General features: G+C 46.3%; 1 protein-coding gene across 3 annotated transcripts in view; it reads left to right on the top strand.

Moving 5' to 3' along the window:
• KDM2A (lysine demethylase 2A) overlaps window positions 1-27,464 on the top strand; it is an 83,832-nt gene that overhangs the window by 39,231 nt on the left and 17,137 nt on the right. For all 3 annotated transcript variants that reach the window (XM_073346824.2, XM_073346825.1, XM_073346826.2), the window contains 9 exons: window positions 131-209; window positions 1,740-1,786; window positions 2,227-2,405; window positions 4,076-4,182; window positions 5,375-5,468; window positions 9,352-9,505; window positions 12,344-12,459; window positions 13,455-13,581; window positions 14,770-15,170. In XM_073346824.2, coding sequence (XP_073202925.1) covers window positions 131-209; window positions 1,740-1,786; window positions 2,227-2,405; window positions 4,076-4,182; window positions 5,375-5,468; window positions 9,352-9,505; window positions 12,344-12,459; window positions 13,455-13,581; window positions 14,770-15,170 — 1,304 coding nt within the window. The remainder of the gene's footprint in view (window positions 1-130; window positions 210-1,739; window positions 1,787-2,226; window positions 2,406-4,075; window positions 4,183-5,374; window positions 5,469-9,351; window positions 9,506-12,343; window positions 12,460-13,454; window positions 13,582-14,769; window positions 15,171-27,464) is intronic.

Raw genomic sequence — 27,464 nt, forward strand, 5'->3', positions numbered from 1 at the left:
GGGTGGCTAAACCCAGTTCTTCTTTCCACTCCTCATGCTACCTGCCCCTTCTGTGGTTAATATCCCCAGTATCTCTGTGGCTGGCAACCTCCCCTTAATACATCCCCTCTTCTCTCTCACCTCATGACAGACTTCAATGTTGAGTACATCCAGCGGGGTGGCCTGAGAGACCCTCTGATTTTCAAGAACTCCGATGGGCTTGGAATAAAGTAAGTGTTGAGGATAGGGAAGGATGGGTGACTCTAGCCTAGCTGGCTACTGACCGTACTAGAGAAATAACCTAGCAGTCTGACAGGGCCTTTCCATCTGAGGGTGGTCTTTCTATCCTAAGTTGTGTCTGTGGATGCTCTCCTAAAAGTGCCCAGTTCAGAATCTAGTCCCACTGTCCCCCACATGTCCAACTGTGGGAAAGCAGATTCTGGTAGCTGCCCCAGTGCGGTGTCCAACTTGTTTTTACCGTGCTTTTGACATATGTGCCCATTTTAACTGGGTGCCCATCTGGGGTGGTGGTTTTATTTGTATCATGCAGCGTCTAGGATCCCCAGTCGTGGGCCAGACTACGTTGTGCGAGGCACTGTATCAGCACAGAATGAAGACAGTTGCTTGGCTTATGAGCCCTGTCTGAGAGAGTATGAGTTGGGCGAGAGTTACAAGAATGGCTTAATCAGTGGAGTGAAGATGCTCTTGCCTGCCTGGCTTGCTAAAGGGAGAGGCCAGTCAATAGCTTAGGACCATTCAGGATATGATAACAAGCACACTATAGGTCTTGGGTTTCGCTCTCCCTTAGTGGGGGTCAAATGCCCTGCTCCGAGGTCTGGTAGGTTCCTTGGGCATGGCTCTTTCCTGACTTGGGTGGAGGGAATTACCCAGAGGTGAAAGTAAGCCGGTACGCCATACCAGACTGGCTTCCCCAGGCTGGCGCTTTAAAAGGCCTGGGGCTCCCTGCAGCGGCTGGAGCTCCTGGCCCTTTAAATCACTGCTGGAGCCCTGCTGCCGCTACCCCAGGGGCTCTGCCCTGGGCCCTTTAAAGCGCTGCCCAAGTCCCTCTGCCGGAGCCCCTGGGGTAGTGGCGGCAGGGCTCTGGCGATGCTTTAAAGGGCCCAGGGTTCCGGCTGCTGCAGTTTGACCTAGTTACGTTGCTCAGGGGTGTGAAAAAAATCACACCTCTAAGCACTGTAGTTAAGCCAACCTAACCCCTAGGTTAATGGCAAAATTCTTCTGTCAATCTAGCTGCTGCCTCTCTGGGAGACAGATTACGTACATTGCCTGGAAAACCCCTTGGGTTGCTATAGGAAGCATCTATGTGATGGTGGCATAGGTGGAGCTGTGCGGCTATAGTGTCCATAGTGTAAACATGCCCAGTGATTCTCAAGGATAGGCTGACCGTTTCCTAGAGCCGCTATACAAAGCATGTACTTGCTGGTGACAATTTCTCCTATTCCTAAGCTACCACTACTCCCCTTGTGACAGTTGTGCCCAGCATTTGCCTGTTGAGGCACCTGAGTGGATTTGTTTGCAGAAGAGTCTGTTTGCACACATTGGTTTGTGTGCTGCTATCATGTCTCTCTTGGCTGCCCTCAAAGAGGGAGGGGGAAGCATGTAGCGTTCTTTCGGGGAGCGGAGGGCAGTTGTGGAGGGATGGAGCCTTTGAGATGCCTATATGAAGCCAAGGGCTACAGGAGGGGGAGGGGCCTGTGGCAGAGACCCTAGTTTGTTTTAGTTAAGTGTCTGTCTTGCAGGATGCCAGATCCTGACTTCAGTGTGAATGACGTGCGACTGTATGTAGGTAAGTGTCTCTCCTGCTGCCTTGTGTCATGGTCGTAACTGTCCGTGGTGACTTTCAGAAGGGGTGGGGGGAGTAGTTCAGGCTGTTGAATCCATGAGCTACAACTTTATGGCTCCCTTAGCACATTGGTAGCTGAGCTCTAACAGCCCCTCCAGTCCAAATAATCAAGGATTTTTACTGCCTGAGAAGGAATCTAGTCTGTGACCAGAGTAGCTGAGCCATGGGCTTTGTTCAGAAAACTCTAAACAGCTTCTGGTTGTCCTGGCGTGGATGAGGACAAGGGCCTAGGTACACTCCTGCAGGAGAGGGATTGGCCTTACACATAGATGGGTGGGGCTAACAAGTTCATCCCTCAGAAAGGGGTTGTCCTCTTGTGCCCTGGCTTGTCTGTCCTTAGTGGGACCTTGTGCACAGCAGTGATGTCTGTTTTGCTCTGGCAGGGAGCCGGCGGATGGTGGATGTCATGGATGTGAACACGCAAAGGGACATTGAGATGTCCATGGCACAGTGGGCACGCTACTATGAGACCCCAGAGGAGGAGCGGGAGAAATTGTATAATGTCATCAGCTTGGAGTTCAGTCACACAAGGCTGGAGAACCTGGTGCAGAGACCTGCTACGGTCAGTAAAGTTATCGTCTTCTCCCCCTTTTTCTTTCATCTTGGTAAAGGTAGAGCACTGAGCCTGGCCCCTCCGTACTGAAGAAGAGAGCAGCCAGAGGCCTCCCTATAATACTTATGGGGTCAGACAGGGTTGCTGCTGCTTCTCCAACCCCAAAGAGCAGCTGGAGCAATATATAAGTTTTGAGTGCCTGCGCCATTGCAGACCTTGCTAAACTGGTGAGAAGTGCAGAAAGGAATGGGTAGGCTGGTCTGTCAGAGGAGGCCACAGTAATCCTATTTAAATCCTCAAGACAGTCATTGTGGAGGCAGAATTATTTAATGAGGCAGGTCGGGGACAAAGCCACAGTGAGGAGTGATGGCCTGCAGGTGAGAGAAATGTAAGCTGTTCCTAATGAGGACAAAAAGAAAAGGAGTACTTGTGGCCCCTTAGAGACTAACAAATTTATTTGAACAAAACCTTTTGTGAGCTATAGTTCTCTTCATCGGCTGCATTCTGATGAATGAGGACAGTTAACTAGACAGCGGAGTAACCTGCTCTGCTGGAAGGGGTTCAAGTACAGATACACGATAGAACACATCCAAGTCTGAATAAAGGGTAAATTTGGGCTAGTCCAAGTTTTAGTCCATGGACTGGGTCACTGACTCCCAACCTCATCCTGTTAAGCTGGTTCCACTGCCTGACAAGACTGTGGCTGTTTTCCAACCAGTGCCTGCTTCCGCGTTCAGTTGTGTGCACTGAATTGCTATGAAGTTTGGTAGAACCCCTTCCTGCATCTTGGGGGAAGCCTCAATCCCATTGTTAGTGAAAGCACAAGCAGCCAAATGGAAGGTGGGAATACCAGCAAAGCTGCAAAGTAATACTTTTGTTGCATGACATATGAAAATAACCCAGACAGGGCAGCATCCCCCGTGTTCAGATTATTTATGCTGTTCTTAAACCTTCCATGTGCTTCAGAATCTTGTGTTACAAATGCACATTGCTATGTAGAGGTTGCAGTGGGGAGCAGGGGAGCTGGAGATTTCTGCAGCTTGGGTAAAGGTGTTGGGGGTGGGGGTGTCTTGAGAAGGTGTGGAAAAACAGTTGGGAATGTGAGAGAAGCACACAAGCAGGATGTTATTAATATGATGGAGTAGTGAATTTTGACAACTAAATTAACTCTTAAACCTAAGAACAAGGTCCCATTGAGATAAATGCGGAGTGGTTCATACCTCAGCTATTGTCAGGTTCTCTGCAGACTCGGACACTGCTGTATTATGTACCCTTCATTCACATTTGGAAGGTTTCCTACGCAACCATAAGAATTACTGCAGTTTGTTTAAATAAGTTAGATTTCAGAGCACAGTTCTGTGGCAAGGGTGATCTACACACTGGATTCTGCAGAGTTGTGAAATGCATGAAATCCTGGATTCCAGTCCCAAGCCTGAAGTAGCAGTGCAGCAAAGTGGCTAGGAACTGTGACACCTGTTCATCCTTGTGACTGTGATCATACCTGGGAGGCAGTCTCGCTACAGCCATAGATAGTATTTCTACTTCAGTAGCCCTGTGTTTGTTACCTGGCCATTGCAGATGTCAGATTGGCCACAGGACCTCCTAGAAATACTCAAGCATGTGAAGATAGCCAGGGACCATCTTACCGAGGCTTGGGCCTAATTCCTCTCTGGTTGCAGGTGGATTTGATCGACTGGGTCGACAACATGTGGCCAAGACACCTGAAGGAGAGTCAAACAGAGTCTACAAATGCCATTCTGGAGATGCAGTATCCCAAGGTGCAAAAGTAAGAGACCTCAGAAGCACATGTACCTAGCTCCTTCTCCTTCTGGTGAATCTAGGGGGTGAGGCAATCATTCAAGGAAAACTGAATGTGGCAGGCAGCCTGGTATTGAGGAGAGATGCGGGAGTCTGTGTCCCCAGGTACTGTTTGCATATACCATTAGAATAGCAGAGCTGTTAACTCCTCCAGCCTTTGGGCAGTTGCACAAGTTCCTCTTTTTGTTGCATTTGGTAAAACTTGCATGGCTTGTCATTCTAATACAGCATGTTGAATTGGACAAGTTGCCAAGTATTTACTGTCCTGCCATAGCAAGCAAGACTAGGCAATGACAGACTTCAGTGATCTTTTAGAATCCCAGAGCTTTTAGGAAGATGAGGAGGGAAGCTCTTCCTTCTCCTGCCTGGGCTAAAGCTCCTCCTGTGTATTTCATTTCTTGATGTAAATTAAGTCAACAGATTGCTGGCAATGGTAGGAATCACTGTAGGATTTATCCCAGAGGTGGGCAAACTCCGGCCCATGGGCCCGTCCTGCCTGGCCCTTGAGCTCCCAGTTGTGGAGGCTAGACCCTGGCCCCTCCCCTGCTGTGTCCCCCCACCGCAGCCTCAGCTCGCTGTGCTGCCAGCATTCTGGCCCACCGCTCCTGCTGAGCACTGTTCCTGCCGCTCTGAGCGGCATGGTAAGGGGGGGTTGGATAAGGGGCAGGGGGTTCCAGGCGGCAGTCGGGGGACAAGGAGTGGTTGGATGAGGTGGGGTGGTCAAAGGACGGGGAGCAGGGTGGGTTGGACAGGGGGTGGGGTCCCAGGGGGCAGTTAGGGGCAGGGGTCCCGGGAGGGGGTAGTCAGGGGACAAGGAGCTGTGGGGGCGGGTGGATGGATTAGGGGTTCTGGGGAGGGGGCAGGTAGGGGGCAGGCTGTTTGGGGGGCCCAGCCTTCCCTACCCAGCCCCCCATACAGTTTCGCAACCCCGATGTGACCCTTCAGCCAAAAAGTTTGCCGACCCCTGATTTAGCCTCAACTGCTGCTCTGTCTGCATTTCCCTGGAGCCTAACGCTACTATTTGTCCCTGTGTCCACCCACCCGTATCTTGTCCCTTGAGTATGCTACAGCTGTTGGGGTTTCACAAGTGGCCGCTTTAAAACAGAGGTATGTGCTACTCACTTCCATCCTGCTCATCTCTTCTTCCTGTCTCCGGCTAGGTACTGTCTGATGAGTGTTAAGGGCTGCTACACAGATTTCCACGTGGACTTTGGCGGCACCTCTGTTTGGTACCACATCCACCGAGGGGGAAAGGTATGAGAGCAGCCCCTGTGGGGACTGCTAAAGATGTTTTATGTTGGTCTTTAAAAAGCAACCAGGGTAGAGCTAAACTTACAAAGCCATGTGCTTCAGGGGAGATCTGATCTCTAAACTGGGATGCTGTTCCAGGCTGGGTGTGACATAACGATCGACGTTCGGGGACCAGCAGAAGAGACTATCTGGGGTTCCTAAAGACTAGCTGGAGTGCTTTCAAACCTGCAGCTGACTAAAGATCTTAAATTGCAAACAGGTACCCTTAAAGTAACACATGGGTTAAAAGTGTAAGGATCAGAGCTCAGGATGGGTGGTGATGGGTTTGAATATGAAACCCTTGAACTAGTATCCAACTCTGAGCTTCTCAGCTTTAGTTCATTTCTTATAACTGAACCCAACTCTGTCAAACTTCATCAAGCCTTGGATGGATTTGGATGCAAATTTCTGTGGCTCATCTCTGATTGGTTAGCATTAAGTCGCTCAACTTCGTATAATAGACTTCTCATGATTTACAGTTAAGGTTGTGGGATGTCTTTGAAAGCCTAATGTGACTTTCCACTGGTTTAGACTTCTGTGTAGTTCATATTTGTTGATTCTGTATTACAGTAGAACCTCAGAAGTTACAAACACCTTGGGAATGAAGGTTATCGTAACTCTGAAATGTTTGCAACTCTGTACAAAACGTTATGATCGTTTCTTCAAAAGTTTACAACTGAACATTGACTTAATACAGCTTTGAAACTTTACTATGCAAAAGAAGAATGTTGCTTTTAACCATCTTAATTTAAATAAAACAAGCACAGTTTCCTTACCTTGTCAAAAAAATGTTTTACTTTCCCTTTATTTTTTTAGTAGTTTACATTTAACACAATGCTATATTTGCTTTTTCTTGTCTCTGCTGCTGCCTGATTGCATACTTTCGATTCCAAATGAGATGTATGGCTGACTCGTCAGTTCGTAACTATGGCGTTCGTAACTCTGAGGTTCTATTGTACTGTCTTTATTAACGAGAATGTTACCTTTTTGTAACACTTAAAGGTACAAGGCAACACAATAATAATGAAACTACCCAAGCATAATCTTCAAGGTATAGTGTAAAGCATAAACAAACTTCAGTGCATAACATTTTATATGCATAAACTCAATGTTGAAAAGCCTTCCTGGGCTATTGATATCTGAAAGACCATATAGGCATCACATGGACTCCTGCATATAAAACCACCTGGATTATTCAGGGGATTCTTCCATGTACAAACATCATTGTGTCTCATCCGATCCTCTGTGATGGAGTATAGACCAGGGGTCTTTGGTAAAATGTACAGAGCTCTGACCACATAAACACCAGTCTCTAGAGGAATTGTAGGTCTGAAACCCGAAACTTAAGATATCTTCTGATGAAATCAGATACACCTGAAAGAGAGCTGGATCCCCCCAGCTCCTGGAGTCTCTTGCATAATGTGTTGTAAGCAGCCACAGATTTGCTACATCTTCCTAGCATGATAGATCTCCTTGCCTACTCATCTTGCATAAAAAAGTGTTTTTAAATGTGTGGGGGTTTTTTTGTTTTTGTTTTTTTTTTTGTCCTGAAACTGTACTTTGGCTTGATTCAGGCCTGGCCTTAACCCTTAACATGTGTTAGCTTCTTGTGCTGAATCCTTGTGGGTTCATGTAGGAATTGTCACACTGGGGCAGACCCAGGATCCATCTGGCCCAGTACCCTGCCTGATACGTTAAATACCATGTTGTCCTGTCTACACTAGGACTTAAAACATGAAATAACAAAAGTGTAAGGACTGGAAGGGACCTTGATAGGTCATCTAGTCAATGATTCTGCACTCAAGGCAGGACTAAATAATAACTAGACAGCTGTTTGTCAAACCTGTTCTTAAAAACCTCCAGTGACGGAGCTTCCAGAAGATTCCTAGGCAATTTTGTCCAGTGCTTAACTATCCTGACAGGAAGTATTTCCTAATGTGAAACCTAAACCTCCCTTGCTGCAATTTAAGCCCATTCTCTGAGGTTAATGAGAACAATTTTTCACCCTCCTCCTTGTAACAAAGTTTTATATACTTGAAAACTGTTATGATGGTCCCTCCTTCATCTTCTCTTCACCAGACTGACTAAACCCAGGTTTTTCAATCTTTCCTCATGATTACTAGATCTTTAATAGTTTTTGTTGCTCTCTTTGGGAATTACTCTAATTTATCCATCTTTCCTGAAATGTGGCACCCAGAACTGGACGTTCTGTTCCAGTTGAGGCCTTACCAGTGCAGAGTAGAGTAGAAGAATTGTTCCTTGTGTCTTGCTTACAACAGTCCCGCAAGAATGATGTTCTTTTGCCAGTATAGCTTACTACATTCAGGGAATTTGGCATAGGCCAAGGGTGGGCGAACTTCTTGGCCTGAGGGCCACATCAGGGAATAGAAATTGTATGGCGGGCCATGAATGTTCACAAAATTGGGGTTGGGGTGCAGGAGGGGGTGAGGGCTCTGGGGTGGGGCTGGGGATGAGTTTGGGGTGTAGGAGGGTGCTCTGGGCTGGGATTGAGGGGTTCGGATGGCGGGAGGGGGATCAGGGCTGGGGCAGGGGTGCAGGAAGGGGTACAGGTTCCGGCTGGTGGTGTGGGCTCTGGGGTGGGGCTGGGGATGAGAGGTTTTGGGTGCAGGAGGGTGCTCTGGAGTGGGATTGAGGGGTTTGGAGTATGAGAGGGGGGTCAGGGCTGGGGCGGGGGTTGTGGCGTGGGGAGAGTCTCAGGGGTGCAGGCTCAGAGCAGCGCTTACCTCAAGCGGCTCTCAGAAGCAGTGGCATGTCCCTTCTACAGCTCCTATGCAAAGGCATGCTGCTCCATCTGCAGCACCGCCCCTGCAGCTCCCATTGGAGCACTGGAGGGGGCCATTGGAGCACTTAGGAGCCAGAGTGGGACCATTCTGTGGCTTCCAGGAGCCTCATGGTGCAGCCCCCGACTCTGCACCCCAGCCGGAGCACCGGAGTAGGGCTAAGCCATGTGGTGCGGCTTGCGGGCCAGCTTAAAACCGCTCCAGGCCGTGGGCTGTAGTTTGCTCACCTTTTTTTTGCTGGTATAAGCGGTCTCTTCTGGGAATTTTTAATCCTTTCTAGTGTAGGCTAGGCCTCGGTGTCATGGATGCCAAAGATTTGTGATAGCTTTTTGTAAACACTATTTTAATTATGCACAACACTTTATGGAGTTTGACATGTACAGGAAGGGGAAGATCTTCTAACACCCAAGGCAGCTAAGGCATCCGTCTGCCACTGAAAGGTACACAACTTTCAGCTTGCTCTGTGTTAGAGGTGCACAAAAATCGGAGCCATTTTGGAAAAATTTCCCTGGAACCTAACGACTCCCCCCCATTTACATTAATTCTTAGGGGGAAATTGGATTCGCTTAACATAGTTTCGCATAAAGTAGCATTTTTCAGGAATATAACTACAATGTTAAGTGAGGAGTTACTGTATTTCCATACTGTAGGGTACACAGAGGCTAATAAGAGAATAATCTTAGACATTTTCAATAGTAGAACTGCACGTCTGAAAACGTTGCTATATATCGTGTGTGTTTAAGGATCTAGAATTTCCAGTGGGTTTTGTATTTCTTGTCTCTTTGGTTTGCCTGTAAGGTGATAAATTTCCACATACCCTGGATGATTGCAGTACTCAGTATGTCATTCTGACATTAAGTCTCTCTTGTTAGTTGCTGGTATTTCTAACAGAATATCTATTGATGGTTCTGTTAGAGCCATCCTTTATGGATCCTATTGTGGGTGGAAAGAGCTGGATGTATGATGCTTGAAAGGAATAATAGAAAAGGAGTGAAGAGGGTTTTGTCGACAACTGTTGAAGGATCTCTACCCAATGAACCTTGCAGATCTTCTGGCTGATCCCACCAACGCCCCAGAACCTGGAGCTCTACGAGAATTGGCTGCTGTCAGGGAAACAGGGGGACATCTTTCTTGGTGACAAAGTGTCAGACTGTCAACGAATTGAGCTCAAGCAGGGCTACACGTTCGTCATCCCCTCAGGTATAAGGGGCTGGGGGGGGAGAACCCTGGAAGTGTGCGTTTGTCCTTGTCTTTGAAAGGAATATGTTCTGTGCTAGGAGTCAGGAAGTCTGAGGCAGTGGGGGAAAGAATCTCTGGGGGACACGCCCATAAAATTCGGGCAGTTCAGAGCAGGATGATTTCTCCCTGAATTTCCTGGATAGCAAGCCTCTGTGAGAGAGGAAAATATGATACGCTTCTGTTCTCTCTAGCATCTTTCATACAAACTCCCATAATGGATCACCAAGTTAAATAGATACTAAATCTAAATAACAAAGCAGGGGTCAGTAATTAAGAGGCAGAGGAGAAAGATGTGTTCAGCTGAATATTTGAAATGAGCTGGACAAAGAGGCTCTTTCAGACGGCAGAAGTTGAAGAGAAGGTGCTTGGTGGGAACTATTGGAGGTGCAAAATGGAAGCTTGTCCTGATCGAGGAAGCAAGGTAGGGTAGTAGAGGAGAGGGTGTGTGGTTGGTTATAATAACTCCGTGGACATTCCTAAAATAAGGACAGTTTTGACCTGTGTCCTGTAACAAAAGGTGGGGGGAGGAGAGTGCATGTATTTAGGAAATGAGTAATGTGACTGCACTGCTTTGTGTGTGAGAAGGTGGCAGCAGCATCTGGCAGATGCTGGAATCTGGAGAGCTGGAAGCATCAAGATGGGAGTTGCAGGAGTGAAGGTCAGAGAATCTTGAGACTTTGAGGGCTAACTGTATAGTGACTTGTAGAACAAACATGTGGCAAAAGGGAGTTCATAGCCAAGGATGGTTCAAGGGCAAGGAACTGTGGAAGCATTTGGGAGCTCCAAACAGATGAGAAGGTAAATGAGAAGTGGCTTTTGAGGTTGGTCCATCTGTCCAAGAGAAACCCTTCTGTCCTTTGAGACGTTGGGACCTTCAGCTAAAGGGAGCTGAATCAAAGCTTCAGGCTGACTTTGCCAAGGCATGCAGAGGGTAAATAGAAAGGTGTCAAGAGTTCTTAAACATACTGCTGAGTACGATCCAAGTAAGTGTTAGAGAAGGTGAAGATGAGAACTCAGAGAGAAAAGGTAGACAAAGCAGAAAGATGAGTTGATCCTTGTGGAAATCTATAGATCTGAACACTTCTCTTTAAGACTCTTAATGATTTGAGTCGGGTATGTCTTGAAAATTAACAGTCAACTGGGCTGTGCTGGCAAATGGAATGGTCTACTGGAAATCAAAGCTTGTTTGAGCAAGAGAGCTTTCTCGAGCTGGTCCAAGGCTATGGAACTGCTACAGGATCTGCAGGCCACTATTCTGTCCCAAATGCTACGCACACACTAGCCTGCCTTCACTAATAAAAGCATATAAATTACCATATGCAGCTTCTTCCTTGGGCAAGGAATGGAGAATACCATGTCAGGATTTTTCAACTGTGCTCATAATGCCTAGCATCTAAGTTGCCTCAGAGGGCTCTTGTTGCAGTGAAATTTGTTGCTGAAATTTGCCACAGGCATGGTTTGTAAGAGGTGGTTGGAGAGATGAGGAAAGCTAACATCTCTTCAGTGAAAGCAAAGATTACAAATAAGTAGCAAGTGAGAGAGGTTTTTAAAGCAGAGAACAGATCGGAAAGATACCTGAATAAAAGAGCTGAATAAAAGTGTGGTAGGAGTATGGGGTGTTAGGGACAAATGTTGCAGAGGTGGCTTTTCTAAGAGATTGGATGATAGGAAGGTAGGGGGAAAGAAGGAGATGGTATCAGTGGGGCTGGAGGTAGATACTTCCCTGAACCATGGCTGCTGTAGCTTTGAAGGAAGTAAATTCCTCCCTGCTGGTTGTGGGAAGGCTTCAGCAAGGAGAGAGAGCTGTGAGAGTGAAGAGTACTAATGGTATGAAAGAGAGAGAATTACATGCACCTTTGGAAAGAATGGGAGGATCAGGAATTAGACCACTGTTTGGAAGGTGTCGCTACCGAGCATATCTGTGCATTCTAGACCTTCTGGTTTAGTAAACAGTGCATACTCCATCTCTTCTTTTTCTCAGGGCACTGACCTGTTTGACTTAGGGTCTATTATAGCTGGCTTGCATACAAAACAGAGAATTGCAAACTTTCACTGGAACAAATTGGTTAAAGGCAGCTATTGAGCTATCCAAGCCGAGGGAACCCATGACCAAGATCACATCCTACTGGAGAATCTAGTGTGATCAGAAACACTTCAATTTCTGGATGGGTGAGGTAGACTGCCTGCTATTTCTTTGAGACCACAAGTGTGCTAGGTTCCACGCAGATACAGACAGGCTCTGCCCCAAAGAGTTTAATGTGACTAACATACAAAGGAAGAAGTAGAAAAGGGAGAGAAGGTGCTGCTGGAGGTAAGGGAGTGAGTGACAGATGAGAATTTTCAGACATACATGAGTGGGAGTGGCTGGAGCAGCTAAGATTGGGATTAGCACTGCAAGGCACACACTGTCCACATCCTTCCAGGGGCTGGGATCAGCCAGCTGGATTCAGAGTTGGAGGGGTATTTTAAATTAATGTGGTCTGTGAGGATGCTTCAACCATGCATTTGTTAGACAGAGCTAGTCTATGAACTCTCCAGTTCATAGAATCATAGAAGATTAGGATTGGAAGAGACCATGGGAGGTCATCTAATCCAACCCCCTGCTCAAAGCAGGAACAACCCCAACTAAATCATCCCAGCCAGGGCTTTGTCAAGATGGGCCTTAAAAACTTCACCACTCCCCTTGGTAATCCATTCCAGTGCTTCACCACCCTCCTAGTGAAATAGTTTTTCCTAATATCCAAGTTAGACCTCCCCCACTGCAACTTGGGATCATCGCTTACTGTCTTACTCTGACAGGTTGGATCCATGCTGTGTATACTCCCACTGACACTTTGGTTTTCGGGGGCAATTTCCTGCACAGCTTCAACATCCCCATGCAGCTACGGATCTACAACATTGAAGACCGCACAAGGGTAAGGAACATAGGAGGGCCTGAAGGCGACCTCTGAATCAGAGACCCTCCCTCAGCACAAGGGAACAAATACAGGCTACCGAGCTTCCAAAAGGATCTGTCTCCAGCTTACTGTGTCTAAGAAAATGGGAAGACTGGCTGGTTTGGGGCTGGGGGAGGATGGGATATGGGGTATTAACTTCTAGGGCACTGGTTCTAATCCAGCTCCAGGTTGGGGAGAACCAGGGGGAGAAGGGAATTGGGTACAGTGAATCTGAGTGGGGCTCTCCAAGCCCTCCTTTGTAGGAAAAGGAAGATTACTTGTCACTGGAGTCGCCCAAATGTGGTGCTTCTGCATTTTCATTTTCCTTCCTCTGCTGCTTTGGAGTCTTATGCTAAGTTTTGACCAGCAGAGAGGGTTATTGTGGCCAAAGGCCTCTTGTGACCTTGAGTGAGAGTGCTTGGATCTGCAGGCTGATGCATCCCCACCAGTTAACTGCTGTGAACTGAGTTCAGGACTTGCCAAGTGTAGCACACAGCTCCTAACATGAAGCTGCAAAAGCACTACGCAGACTCTTATTGGCAATAGCCTTCCCTTCTCTTAAGCATCCTTCAGAACACGTTAGATTTTAGCTTGAGGTCAAAGTGTGGTACTCGCAGCTAAGGTGTTGTGTAGCGTGCTTGTCTTGCTACTATCTCTGCAACAATGGGGGAGGATTTGTTTGATGTTAAATGTAGCACAGATCTGTGACCCTAAACAAGAATAAAATGTTAATGGCCTGGGAGTGAGGTATGCCTGCACTGCCTGTGGGCAGTTTCCTGCAGTGAGATAAAATGTCAGGATGCTGAAAGCACTCCCTGTATATGCTGTTCCATGTACCTGCAATTCCCAACCCTCACAAGAGGCTCACTCTGGGACCAAGATAGCTATGCTTGGAGTGTTGTCACTGTGCTTTCCTTTTGAGTGTAGCTGATCTCTTCCCTTGGCTCTGTCTTGCCTCTTTCACCCCATGACAGGTCCCAAATAAGTTTCGCTACCCCTTCTACTATGAGATGTGTTGGTATGTGCTGGAACGCTATGTTTACTGCATCACCAGTCACTCCCACCTGACCAAGGACTTCCAGAAGGAATCGCTCAGCATGGGTAAGAGCAACTGCTTGGCCCCCATCTCCTCCTTGTCATACTGAAGGAGTTTCTTCCAGTTCCCTCACTGCCAATACAGCAGGGCAGGGGGGCATTCAGGAGGTTCACTTCCTTAAATTTCACACTTCCTGTCTTTCCTGTTAGTCATGTTTAAGGGAATCCGCAGGGAGAGGGCAAACAGGATCAATGAGTCAAAAGCTGCAGTTTGTCCTGGAGCTTTCCTTTACCCCCATGAAGTGCTAGGCTAGCCATCTCTGCTCGAAAGGGCTGCAGATAATCTAGCCCAAGTTGTCCCCCTGTACATGCCCAGTTAGTGATGTGCAGCCTCTAGTGAATGGCGAAGGGGCGATGCAGTCCCTGCTGCTATGTTCATGGGCCGGCTCCAGCTGATGATGGGGAAAATGTTTCCTGTGGCCTAGAACCTCGTGTGCTAGATTAAGTTGCTGTGTCTGTGGGTTTTTATATTGAGGGTTGCAGGGGCCTCTTGCAACATAGCAGGAGCCAGGAATCCAATAGAGGGTGATGTATGAGACCTTGCTCTCAAAAGGGATCCGAAAATCATTTGCAGGATGCCCTCTCATCACACCTGTAGCATTTCCAGGGCTAGAACTTCTACCCAAAGGGCTCCAGCAAAGGCAAAGCCCTGTGACTCCTCTTTCCCCTGCAAATTTCAGAACATTTTCTTTAGTAGCTTAAGATGGTCAGTTCAGGGCAGCCTGCTGCTCTCAAACTCCTGTTCTTCTACAGTGTGGCTCCATATCCATTTGATCAGCTTCCCCCAGCAGTGGAGTGTGGTGAAATAATGAACAGAGGTGGTGTTAATGGGACAGCTATAGGAGCAGCAGCATCCACAGCCCTTCTCCTCTCTCAGCCTTGGTGGGGAGGGGTGCTTTACATTTGGCACTCATTGGAAATCAGGCTACTCTTCTGTCACTCCTGCACAGTGGTCACTCTAGATCAGCCCCACTGGTGTATCCATTCAGTGTCTTGCTCTGTCCAGCTGCTTGTTTTCCTGGCTTTACATGCCGTTCTCTCTGGTGGTTGAGGGAGATGCCTTCCTGTCTCCTTCAGATGATTAGCCTGAAAACCCTCAATCTCCTGTAAGCAGTCCGCTTGGCAGGCCTGCTATTCTGCTCCTCTCATTCTCTCTCTCTCTCTCTCTAATCTTTCCCCTCACCCTCATGGCAGATATGGAGTTGAGCTGCTTGGAGCCGGGGAACATGGATGAAGAGGACGATGCAGCAGGGAGGGACCCCAGGCGCCCAGTCACCAGACGATCAATTCTCACAAGCCCTGTAGCTAACGGTGCCAACCTAGACTATGATGATCTAAGCAGAGGCTGCAGGAGCCTGCCAGGCCTCAAGAGAACTCTGTCTATGGACTCCTCTGACTCCAGCCGGGGCTCCCACAATGGTCAGGCCTGGGATCCCCATGGCAGCAGTCCTTTCAAGTACAGGAAGGTGCATCTGACCCAGTTTGAACTGGAAGGTCTACGCTGCCTGGTGGACAAGCTGGAGTCGCTGCCTCTGCACAAGAAATGTGTCCCCACGGGCATAGAGGATGAGGACGCCCTCATTGCTGACGTTAAGGTATGTAGAAGCTGAGAACCTCTGCTTCACAGAGTCCCATATCCCTGCCTGCCATTGTCCGTATACAAAAGCAAGGAATGCCAGGATGCTCCTGGCTTGCTGGGGGCAGTGCAAGAGAGGCTCAGGGAGGAATTCCTCCTGCAGCTGATGAGCTTGTGCCTGAAACCATGAGGTCTGGCTACGTGATCTAAGCTGGCACATACTTATCAATGGTTATAAAACTACATCTTCCATTACTGAGTCCACTCCGTCTTGGTGACTTTCTGGGAGAGGTGCCCCAAAAGTGTGCTATATCCCCCAAAGGCTCATTTAGTTCTAAATGTGCTACCTCTAACTTGGTGCCCCCCTTTTCCAATGGGGACTGATGGTTTTTACTCATATTTCAAAGATAAAATGCAGGTATTCAATCTACCAAATGATGTTTAGAGGGGATCTAGGCCCAAAGGGGAAAACTGAACCCAACCTAATTTTGATTCCTTTAGGGGTGTAGAGATGCCAGTGTGACTAACTATGACTAACTAACATAGTTAGCATAGACTAACTAACTAATACCAAGGCAGTATTTTCTGGTGCCGTCATGGACACGAGTTCTGAAAATCATCTTAGGACCCATTTGGTTCATTTTCAGGTGACACTGCAAGATTGTTCATGGCACAATGTATTCTCCATACTAGCCTTAATCCTCCTTAGTGGTCATCAGAACAATCTCCTCCGTTCCTCACTGCCCATTACAGATGGACTTGGTTGTATTTTTGTTTGGTTGTTTGCCCAGGATATATGATCTCTTGCAGGTTTCGCTAGGTGGGTTATTATATGCATGTTTCTCCTTTTCACCCTGTATCCCACCATGCTGTGCAATAGGTAGGCCTATGAAGATGGTCACCATGAGCCAGGTCTCTTACCCTTGCATTACTGAAAGAAGAAGGGAATTCCAGCCCACCCTTTTCTGAAAATATCAGCTTTGAATCCTAAAACGAAGGTTAGAAGGCTGGGTTTCTGTCCCACCCTTCCTCATTGTCCACTCCTATGTTATGCTCTCTGTCCCTTCTGAAGCAGATAGAGACACAAACTTAGCCTTACCTCTCCACAGGTAGCACTGTCAGCCTTCTAGCCAAGCTTTGCCCATACTCCCACCATCAGCACAAGTATGATTCCCACCCATTCCTTCTGTACTAAATTTAGAAAAAACATGGTCCTTCCAGTTTGGGGAGGTGAGCCAAGGCTGTGGTTTATGGTAGTTAGCTAGTGGAGAGGTGTCTGCATAGAAGAGTGTACCGTTGGATGGTTTAACTTTATTTTGCTTTTGTGGCTTTGTCATTTATGTTGTAGCAACCTTAACCGATACATAGTATAGTGTTGTGTGATATAAGAATTGTGAAAGCAGTGTGTCTGCACTCTTGACCTGAATAAGGGATTTGCTGTGTATCCTTACCATCTGAATATCAGGAGTGCTGCCTTTAGATCCTATCACAGATTGCACCAGTTGATGTTGCATCTTGTGAATTACATGGCATACCAGGCACATTCTAAATGTCAGTTAATGGACGCTCCAGAAGGAATATAGGAACTTCTTGGCCACTTTTCTAGGTTTTTAAATCCACAAAACAACCTGGTCAATCATGCCTTGCAGATCAACAGAAAGGACTGCAGGTGAAAAGGAGTATTGACTGGCCAGAACATTCAATAGAACTCCTGAACCAATTGTGAAGTTCCACAGAGTTCCTACCTCTTGTGAAAGAACCTCTTTGAAATGCGCATATAAACTCACTCCATCATTTCAAGACTTTTTCTCCACAGCCACGAGGGTTAGAAACTTGTTCAAATGAAAGCTTTGATTCTGGAGCAACTACTTGTCATCAAAAATATTAATCAACAAACATCATGCTTTTTTTGCCTCTGTCTTTACTAACAAGGTCAGCTCCCAGACTGCTGTGCTGGGCATCACAACACGGGGAATAGATGGCCAGCCCTCTGTGGAGAAAGAGGTGGTTAGGGACTATTTAGAAAAGCTGGACGTGCACAAGTCCATGGGGCCGGACGAGTTGCATCCGAGAGTGCTAAAGGAATTGGCGGCTGTGATTGCAGAGCCATTGGCCATTATCTTTGAAAACTTGTGGCGAACGGGGGAAGTCCCGGATGACTGGAAAAAGGCTAATGTAGTGCCAATTTTTAAAAAAGGGAAGAAGGAGGATCCTGGGAACTACAGGCCAGTCAGCCTCACCTCAGTCCCCGGAAAAATCATGGAGCAGGTCCTCAAAGAATCAATCCTGAAGCACTTACATGAGAGGAAAGTGATCAGGAACAGTCAGCATGGATTCACCAAGGGAAGGTCATGCCTGACTAATCTAATCGCCTTCTATGATGAGATTACTGGTTCTGTGGATGAAGGGAAAGCAGTGGATGTATTGTATCTTGACTTTAGCAAAGCTTTTGACACGGTCTCCCACAGTATTCTTGTCAGCAAGTTAAAGTAGTATGGGCTGGATGAATGCACTATAAGGTGGGTAGAAAGTTGGCTAGATTGTCGGGCTCAACGGGTAGTGATCAATGGCTCCATGTCTAGTTGGCAGCCGGTGTCAAGTGGAGTGCCCCAGGGGTCGGTCCTGGGGCCGGTTTTGTTCAATATCTTCATAAATGATCTGGAGGATGGTGTGGATTGCACCCTCAGCAAATTTGCGGATGATACTAAACTGGGAGGAGTGGTAGATACTCTGGAGGGCAGGGATAGGATACAGAGGGACCTAGACAAATTGGAGGATTGGGCCAAAAGAAATCTGATGAGGTTCAATAAGGATAAGTGCAGGGTCCTCCACTTAGGATGGAAGAACCCAATGCACAGCTACAGACTAGGGACCGAATGGCTAGGCAGCAGTTCTGCGGAAAAGGACCTAGGGGTGATAGTGGACGAGAAGCTGGATATGAGTCAGCAGTGTGCCCTTGTTGCCAAGAAGGCCAATGGCATTTTGGGATGTATAAGTAGGGGCATAGCGAGCAGATCGAGGGACGTGATCGTCCCCCTCTGTTCAACATTGGTGAGGCCTCATCTGGAGTACTGTGTCCAGTTTTGGGCCCCACACTACAAGAAGGATGTGGATAAATTGGAAAGAGTCCAGCGGAGGGCAACAAAAATGATTAGGGGACTGGAACACATGACTTATGAGGAGAGGCTGAGGGAACTGGGATTGTTTAATCTGCGGAAGAGAAGAATGAGGGGGGATTTGATAGCTGCTTTCAACTACCTGAGAGGTGGTTCCAGAGAGGATGGTTCTAGACTATTCTCAGTGGCAGAAGAGGACAGGACAAGGAGTAATGGTCTCAAGTTGCAGTGGGGGAGGTTTAGGTTGGATATTAGGAAAAACTTTTTCACTAGGAGGGTGGTGAAACACTGGAATGCGTTGCCTAGGGAGGTGGTGGAATCTCCTTCCCTAGAAGTTTTTAAGGTCAGGCTTGACAAAGCCCTGGCTGGGATGATTTAATTGGGGATGGGCCCTGCTTTTGAGCAGGGGGTTGGACTAGATGACCTCCTGAGGTCCCTTCCAACCCTGATATTCTATGATTCTATGATTCCAATATTTGCATATTAAACACAGTTATCCAAGTCTCATTCATCCTTTATGCCATGTATTGAATTATGGAGGCATTGACAGCAGCTCCAAAGTTAAGGTTTGGTTCAATTTTGCTACATAAGGTAAAACCGCTTTGTTTTCCATAAAGAATGGAGCGTATCTCGTCCAAGTTCTCAGCACATAATCTGAGAGTGAAGATTTAATGTTGAGGATTCTACCAAATTGATCAAAAGATTTAATTATAATTTGTTAAAAATGGTCCCTTTAACTTTATTCACGTCTCAAGCTTTTGGTAAAAATTTACTCGTTTAAGATTAAAAGATGATTTACCTTGTAGATTTTAAGTGCATCTAAGGGAAAGCTGACTTTAAAGTTTATTAGTTTGTTATTTTGATTTAACAATATTCATCTGAGCTGTTTTTTCCTCCATGATAGAATCATAGAATATCAGGGTTGGAAGGGACCTCAGGAGGTCATCTAGTCCAACCCCTTGCTCAAAAGCAGGACCCATCCCCAATTAAATCATCCCAGCCAGGGCTTTGTCAAGCCTGACCTTAAAAACTTTAAAAAATCCTCCAATTTGTCTAGGTCCCTCTGTATCCTATCCCTGCCCTCCAGCGTATCTACCATTCCTCCCAGTTTAGTATCATCCGCAAATTTGCTGAGAGTGCAATCCACACCATCCTCCAGATCATTTATGAAGATATTGAACAAAACCGGCCCCAGGACGGACCCCTGGGGAACTCCACTTGACACCGGCTGCCAACTAGACATGGAGCCATTGATCACTACCCATTGAGCCTGACAATCTAGCCAACTTTCTACCCACCTTATAGTGCATTCATCCAGCCCATACTACTTTAACTTGCTGACAAGAATACTGTGGGAGACCGTGTCAAAAGCTTTGCTAAAGTCAAGATACAATACATCCACTGCTTTCCCTTCATCCACAGAACCAGTAATCTCATCATAGAAGGCGATTAGATTAGTCAGGCATGACCTTCCCTTGGTGAATCCATGCTGACTGTTCCTGATCACTTTCCTCTCATGTAAGTGCTTCAGGATTGATTCTTTGAGGACCTGCTCCATGATTTTTCCGGGGACTGAGGTGAGGCTGACTGGCTTGTAGTTCCCAGGATCCTCCTTCCCTTTTTTAAAGATTGGCACTACATTAGCCTTTTTCCAGTCGTCCGGGACTTCCCCCGTTCGCCACGAGTTTTCAAAGATAATGGCCAATAGCTCTGCAATCACAGCCGCCATTTCCTTTAGCACTCTCAGATGCAACTCGTCCGGCCCCATGGACTTGTGCACGTCCAGCTTTTCTAAATAGTCCCTAACCACCTCTTTCTCCACAGAGGGCTGACCATCTATTCCCCATGTTGTGATGCCCAGCGCAGCAGTCTGGGAGCTGACCTTGTTAGTGAAGACAGAGGCAAAAAAAGCATTGTGTACATTAGCTTTTTCCACATCCTCTGTCACTAGGTTGCCTCCCTCATTCATTAAGGGGCCTGAATACCCCTGAATACCTTCCCATTTCTCTGGTACCAGTACTGTGAGTCTTACCTGTTCGCTATTGGTTGGTTCAGTAACTCCCATATTCAGCATGGTTTGTATTTCTTCCTGCAGAACTGCAGCCATCTTTTCAGAAATACAGTGATACTATTGCTTTATCTGAGTGGAGTCTTACAGTGGTGATATGTTGTTCTGACTGGTCTTTCTGCTAGTAGTGCTTAGTCTTCCCTTGCAGTTCTTTGTTCTATGAGATGTGTTTCAAATGAGGTTCTTCCTGGTGTAACCCTAGCCTGTCTAGATCTTACATCTTCTCCATCCTCCACCCTTGTCTGGCTCATTGCTCTGCTCACAAAAAGTTAAGATCTGTTCTCACCACACTTGGCATTTGCCTGGGATAGCTGCCTGATAACAGCCTTGCTTTCTTCAAACTTGCATATTGTTCTTCCCACCCTGCAAGTAACTTACTCTGTTGCAACTAGGGGCAGCCCACAACATTTTGGCACCTGAGGCGGGGAGCTCAAATGATGCCCCCATGTCCCATCGCTTGGGCCAAAACTTTGAAAGGTCTCAATTCTGCCTTCTTCCTGTTCTACTCCTCTCATGGTACTGCTCTGCTACCTACCCCAATAAAGGAGAACTAATAACTTAAAATGCCTTGTTCAAAAATTTTAAGTAATGCTTACATTTGCTTTCAGGCGTTTGAAAGTTAACTTTTCTTGTCTGCATAGTAAACACTGGCATTTTTATCTGTTTGAATAATCAAAGTGGTGCTTTCCGTTCCGCCTTGGTTGTAAAGATTGAACTGCTTCCTGAAGGTCCATAGTCTGGGCCAGCTCATGCTCTATTGAGATGGTTGCAAGGCCGACCAGCCTCTCCTGTGTCATTGTGGAGCGTAGATGTGTTTTTATTAACTTCAGCTTGGAGAAGCTGTGTTCTCCACTGGCAATTGTTACAGGAAGTGTTAGAAGTATGCGCAGAGCAACAAAAGCATTTAGAAAGAGGGTGTTCATCTTATTTGTGCACATATATTTCAGAATATTCTTTGGAGTTGATCCTGCTGAAATGTATCTTGAAAGGGCTTTCAGTTCATCACCCAAATCACTCGCATCAATATCGCACATGTCCTCATGTGTCAACACGGTCTCTAGTGCCCTGCATTGCTGGTGTAGGTCGTCTTCAGGTATAGTGAGGAGTTTTGAAATATCATACAACATCCCAAATATACTGCTGTGTTCCTTGAGCTACATGAAACGTTCTTCAACTGACTGTATTGCACAATCTAGCACCTGGTTAAAGAATTCAACTTTGAATTGTTGTTTGGGGTCTCTTATAGGATTATCCCATACCTCATAATCAAAATGTAGTCTTCTTCGGTGACTCCTGTATTCTTGAATGGGTGGGGAAAATAGCTTCAGTGTGAAGTTCCTCTGCCAACTTCTGTGCACTCTTCAGAATGTTTTGAAATCCCTCATCTGACCGGTAAGACTGTAGATATGACTTTGCTTTGTCCAGTTGTTCCATTGCTCCAGATATATCAAGGTCAACACCTTGGAGTCTCTTGCTTATGACATTTATTTCAAACAGTATGTCGTGCCACAACACGAAGCCACACAGAAATTTGAAGTTATGTATGTTTCTGGTGATTCCATTTCCCTCTGCCACTGTTCTCCCACAAACAGTTCCTGTCATAGCATTAGCCTCCATAATGGCAACTATGGCATCATCTACCTTCCCAATTTGGTGTTTGATAGGCTTTATTGCCTCCACTCGACTTTCCTGTTAGGGGCTTATTCCTTCACCCACTTACTTCCCTGGTCCTTCTCACATGAAGAGAGAGCAACAATACCCAAAGTCCAAAGGTGCAAACAATTCGATGTTCTTTGGGGTGAACTTCCAGCAAGCATGATTCTAGTTTCCTTCCTTAGTGTCCACCTTCCTAGCTCTGACACCACAGAGCCTTAGCTGTGTCCCTGTTCCCATTTCCCCCCCCCTTAGCAAAACATGATTCCAATTTCCCTAACCCCATTCCCTGTTCCCATTCCCCCCCACACACACTCTTCCTGATTGACTGCAGACTGTATAGTAAAACTTGAGTTCTGCTTAGCTATACCTTAACCAATCATTTTACTGAAATTTAACTAATCAATCCTCACATATTGTAACATGATTATTTAGCCAATTATATCCCCATCACCTTAATTAGTTTACACCCAGCAAAATTAATTATACAGCAGATAGAAACAATCACAGAACCAGACAGAGACCATGCAAATAAGCAATAGGAAAGTGGGAACTATAATGACAAAACAATACAGAAGTGAGGATTTCACATCCCAGCTATTGATTAGTGAGTTCTTGTGAGACAGGATGCTATCAAATGAAGTTTCCTTTTACATTTTCTAGGCGCTTCCCTTTCTCTGGAGTTGATAGATCAGATCACCTTTCTAACAGCTCCAGATTGCCTTATTTCAGTGTGACTAGTTGGGAAAGTAAGGATGTGACCGCTTGCTTCCCAGCTTATGGCTGCCTCTGCTGCTTAGCCAAAGGCCTTAGCCTAAGAAAAGGGCCTCAGACTGTCACAGTGAGAAAAGGCCTTATACAGTCAGTGATTTTGATTCTCTCGTACCTCTATAACTATCTAAGTGATAAGAATACACCTAAATTCTTAGAGTATAGGCCTTTACAGACAGGCCTGAATATCTATATCCTAACATTTCCCATCATGTGGCACTCAGTGGTTTCAGTATCAGAGAGGATGTTCCCAGATGTTGCTTCAAAATTTGCCATCGATGAGTTGATTCAGAGGAAAATACATATATGCTTTGAATTACATTTAAAAAATTCAGCAGCCTCAATAGAAGCCCCACTGACCACCAAGTTCAATGAATGAGAACTGCATGGGACAAAAAATGCTCAAGGGTTTAACTCTTGGATCTGCGTCTGCACTCCTATGTTCTTTCCTCTCATGTTGGCACCATTATCGTAGCCATGACTTCTCATGTCAGCTATCGCAATTCCCGTATCTTCCAGCTTTTTAAGAAGCACATTTGTCATACCAGCTCCTGTAGTATCAATGTCTATAAATTCTAGAGAATGCTCTCTGACAGTCACCACTGCAGGGACATTTTCACTGGGTTCTGTTACAAAACGCACCATTAAAGTAATTTGTTCCGTATGGCTGATGTCAGGTATGCAGTCCAGAATAACAGTAATATTTTGCCATCTTCAGATCTGCCACAATCTTCTGTTTGATTTTTGTTGCCAGTAACTGTATGGTCTCATTTTGAATTGTTTTTCCAAGGTAGTGGTGTGTGTACATTTCTTGGGTGGTGACTCTTCTTAGATGCTCCGGGAGTACAGCATCAAACTCGGCCATCAGCTCCACAATTTTAAGGAAGTTTCCATTGTTTGACACATACAGCTGAACTGAAGTGCCACACAGTGTTAGGTTTTTGATAGCAAGCATTCTCACAATGGCAATGAGCCTTTTCAGAGCATTTTGCCAGTAAAGAGACGCTGATGCAATCTTCTCTTGATGCTGATCATCTGTGGTGGCCTTTAACCTTAGTCTCATCTCAAGCTCTTTCCACCTATGGAATGCTCTCTGGTGATTTGCTGCCTTCTCATGGCATGCCAGATTTCTAGCCAGATTTTTCCAATCCTGTGTTCCTGTAGAACCCAATGTGGCTGGAACATTAGACTGGAAGAGTTTGTAACAATAACAGTATGCAGCATTCTGGGGTTTTGAGTACATAAGCCATGGCCCCTCCACTTTGTCACCATTGGGGATTTCATGCCAGTAATATGTTGGGATAAAAACTTCTATTTTCATTGTCTTTGGGGAACATGAAGTTTCTCACTTGCTGTGGCCCATGCAGTACAAGGAAGTCCCTCAGGCTACTGCTCAAGTGGGTCCACGGTCCTGGATCATCTAGGCTTAAGGAGCTAAACTCAGCAGCAGCTGTTTCTTGCGCCTCCACCACACTCTTCTCTGATATGTGCTTTTCTTCAGGAATGTGAATGGTTGCATCCACTTGAGATGGAGATATGGATGCTGCAATAGCTGCCAGGTCACCTGCACTCTATCTGGAAGATCAGGCATCTCCTCACTACTCACATCCTCACTGGGGCCGGAAGGCTCACCGTGAACATTTGTGTTTATGTATCTCAGGAGAGCTCCTTCCTGCTTAGATAGAAAAGCTTCCTTTTGCTTTTTTTTCGAATGCTGTCCCAGAGGGATGTTTTCTTCTTTCACTCATGACTGCTGTTCTGTGCCAGCTATAGTGGCTCTCAACACTCAATTGAAGGGAACAAATAAAGCAAGCTGGTAGCAGGGCCTGAGTGAGGAAAGATATCAGTGTTTTAAGGGCCTACCCGGCTCGTACTACTTCAGTTGACTGCCTGTTCTCCTTAAGTGGGTTCAGGGAAGCAGCGTGAAACCGGAAGGTCCTTGAGAAGGTGGTGTTAATCAGTCCAGGCTCCTTGGGGTGCTAGAGAGGTACATAAGAGGCTCCTCCTCCTCCTCTCTCTCCCTGCAGCTCCTGCTACTTTCTGTTCCCTCTCACCTTTTCGCCTGCCTGCCTGTTATGTCTCTTGTGCCCTCCTTCCTCCAGCACAGCAGTGCTCCATCTCTGTGCATCTAGAGCAGAAAGAATACACATGCACCAGCAGCAGACACAATTTTCTACGCTCTGGGTCCTAGTGGAGCCGCCCCCCGTCCCCTACCCCCGCCCAGTCTGGCACCTGAGGCAGCCACCTGAGTTCGCTTCATGGTAAGGCCAGCCCTGGTTGCAACACTAATAAATAAAACCTTTTGTCCTGGTATTAGTAGGTTTTGCTTCCTCATTACGCTGGAAGTGGGGGCTTCCTTAAAATGTTCTTGTGCCAGCTTGCTCATTTGGAAGAGTCCGTCTCTCACCTGAAGGTCTTGACTTGCTTTACTTTCCAGGCTTAGCTACAGTTCCCAGGTTTCTTTAAGAATGTGTAGCAGTCCTCACATCTGTCAGACAGAATAGAACAAAGTAAAAGCTGTAGATACCTGAGGTATTTGCACATGAGCAGTCACCTATCCCAAACTGCCTATGTAGCATTTACAGGTTCCCACTGCATCTTTTTAAACCTTTCTCTAGGGCTGTCAACCAATGAACGCATTTCATAGAATCATAGAATATCAGGGTTGGAAGGGACCTCAGGAGGTCATCTAGTCCAACCCGCTGCTCAAAGCAGGACCAGCACCAACTAAATCATCCCAGCCAAGGCTTTGTCAAGCTGGGCCTTAAAAACCTCTAAGGATGGAGATTCCATCACCTCCCTAGGGAACTCATTCCAGTGCTTCACCACCCTCCTTGTGAAAGTTTTTTTTCCTAATATCCAACCTAAACCTCCCCCACTGCAACTTGAGACAATTACTCCTTGTTCTGTCATCTGGTACCACTGAGAACAGTCTAGATCCATCCTCTTTGGAACCCCCTTTCAGGTTGCCAAGGTTCCTTCCCCACTCTGAACTCTAGGGTACAGATGTGGGGACCTGCATGAAAAACCCCCAAGCTTATTTTTACCAGCTTAGGTTAAAACTTCCCCGAGGTACAAACTATTTTACCTTTTGCCCTTGGACTTTATTGCTGCCACCACCTAGCGTCTAACAAATATATAACAGGGAAAGAGCCCACTTGGAAACTTCTTTCCCCCAAAAATCCTCCCCAAACCCTACACCCCCTTTCCTAGGGAAGGCTTGATAAAAATCCTCACCAATTTGCATAGATGAACACAGACCCAAATCCTTGGATCTTAAGAACAATGAAAAAACAATCAGGTTCTTAGAAGAAGAATTTTAATTGAAGAAAAAGTAAAACAATCACCTCTGTAAAATCAGGATGGTAAATACCTTACAGAATAATCAGATTCAAAACACAGAGAAATCCCTCTATGCAAAACCTTAAGTTACAAAAAGACACACAAACAGGAATATACATTCCATTCAGCACAGCTTATCAGCCATTTAAACAAAACCGAATCTAACACATATCTAGCTAGATTACTTACTAAGTTCTAAGACTCCATTCCTGTTCTGTCCCTGGCAAAAACATCACACAGACAGGGAGAACCTTTGTTTCTCCCCCCCGTCCAGCTTTGAAAGTACCTTGTGTCCTCATTGGTCATTTTGGTCAGCTGCCAGTGAGGTTATCCTAGCTTCTTAACCTTTTACGGGTGAAAGGGTTTTTCCTCTGGCCAGGAGGGATTTTAAAGGTGTTTACCCTTCCCTTTATATTTGACACAGGTAGTTGAAAGCAGCTATCAAATCCCCCCTCATTCTTCTCTTCTGCAGACTAAACAATCCCAGTTTCCTCAGCCTCTCCTCATAAGTCATGTGTTCCAGTCCCCTAATAATTTTTGTTGCCTTCTGCTGGACTCTCCAATTTTTCCCACATCCCTTCTGTAGTGAGGGGACCAAAACTGGACACACTACTCCAGGTGTGGCCTCACCAATGCCAAATAGATGGGAATAATCACTTCCCTCGATCTGTTGGCAATGCTCCTACTTATACAGCACAATATGCCATATGGCTTCTTGACAACAAGGGCACACTGCTGACTCATATCCAGATTCTAGTCCACTGTAATCTCCAGGTCCTTTTCTGAAGACCTGCTGCTTAGCCAGTCAGTCATCACCCTTGTTGCTCACACTTCTAAACTTTAATCCAGAGACTCTCAGGTTTTTCTGCAGTTTCATACCGGAGCTCTGAGCAGTCATACTGCACTCTTACTTACGGTGGAACTCCCCCACCTTTTCTGCCCTGCCTGTTCTTCCTGAACAATTTATATCCATCCATGACAGTACTCCAATCATGTGAGTTATCCCACCAAGTCTCTGTTATTCCAACCACATCATAATTCCTTGACTGTGCCAGGACTTCCAGTTCTCCCTGCTTGTTTCCCAGGCTTCTTGCATTTGTGTATAGGCACTTGCTGATCATCCTGCTTTCTCAGGATGAGGTACAAACTATGAGGCAGGAACCCTCTCCTCTTGCGCTCTCATGCTTCCTCCCTCATTTTGTGAGGAAAGTGGCACCTCCTACAAGTGGAAATGTCACAAGATGTGTAATCACCTTTTTTTCTTAGTGAAGGCAACTTTCTGGAATTTCAGGCCAGGTTTGAATCCATTCCTCTACTTGTTGATACAAATCAGGCCAATAAAATCTCAGTGCTGTCCTGTCCT

This window comes from Lepidochelys kempii, chromosome 6 (assembly GCF_965140285.1).
Source record: "Lepidochelys kempii isolate rLepKem1 chromosome 6, rLepKem1.hap1, whole genome shotgun sequence".
Taxonomy (NCBI): domain Eukaryota; kingdom Metazoa; phylum Chordata; order Testudines; family Cheloniidae; genus Lepidochelys; species Lepidochelys kempii.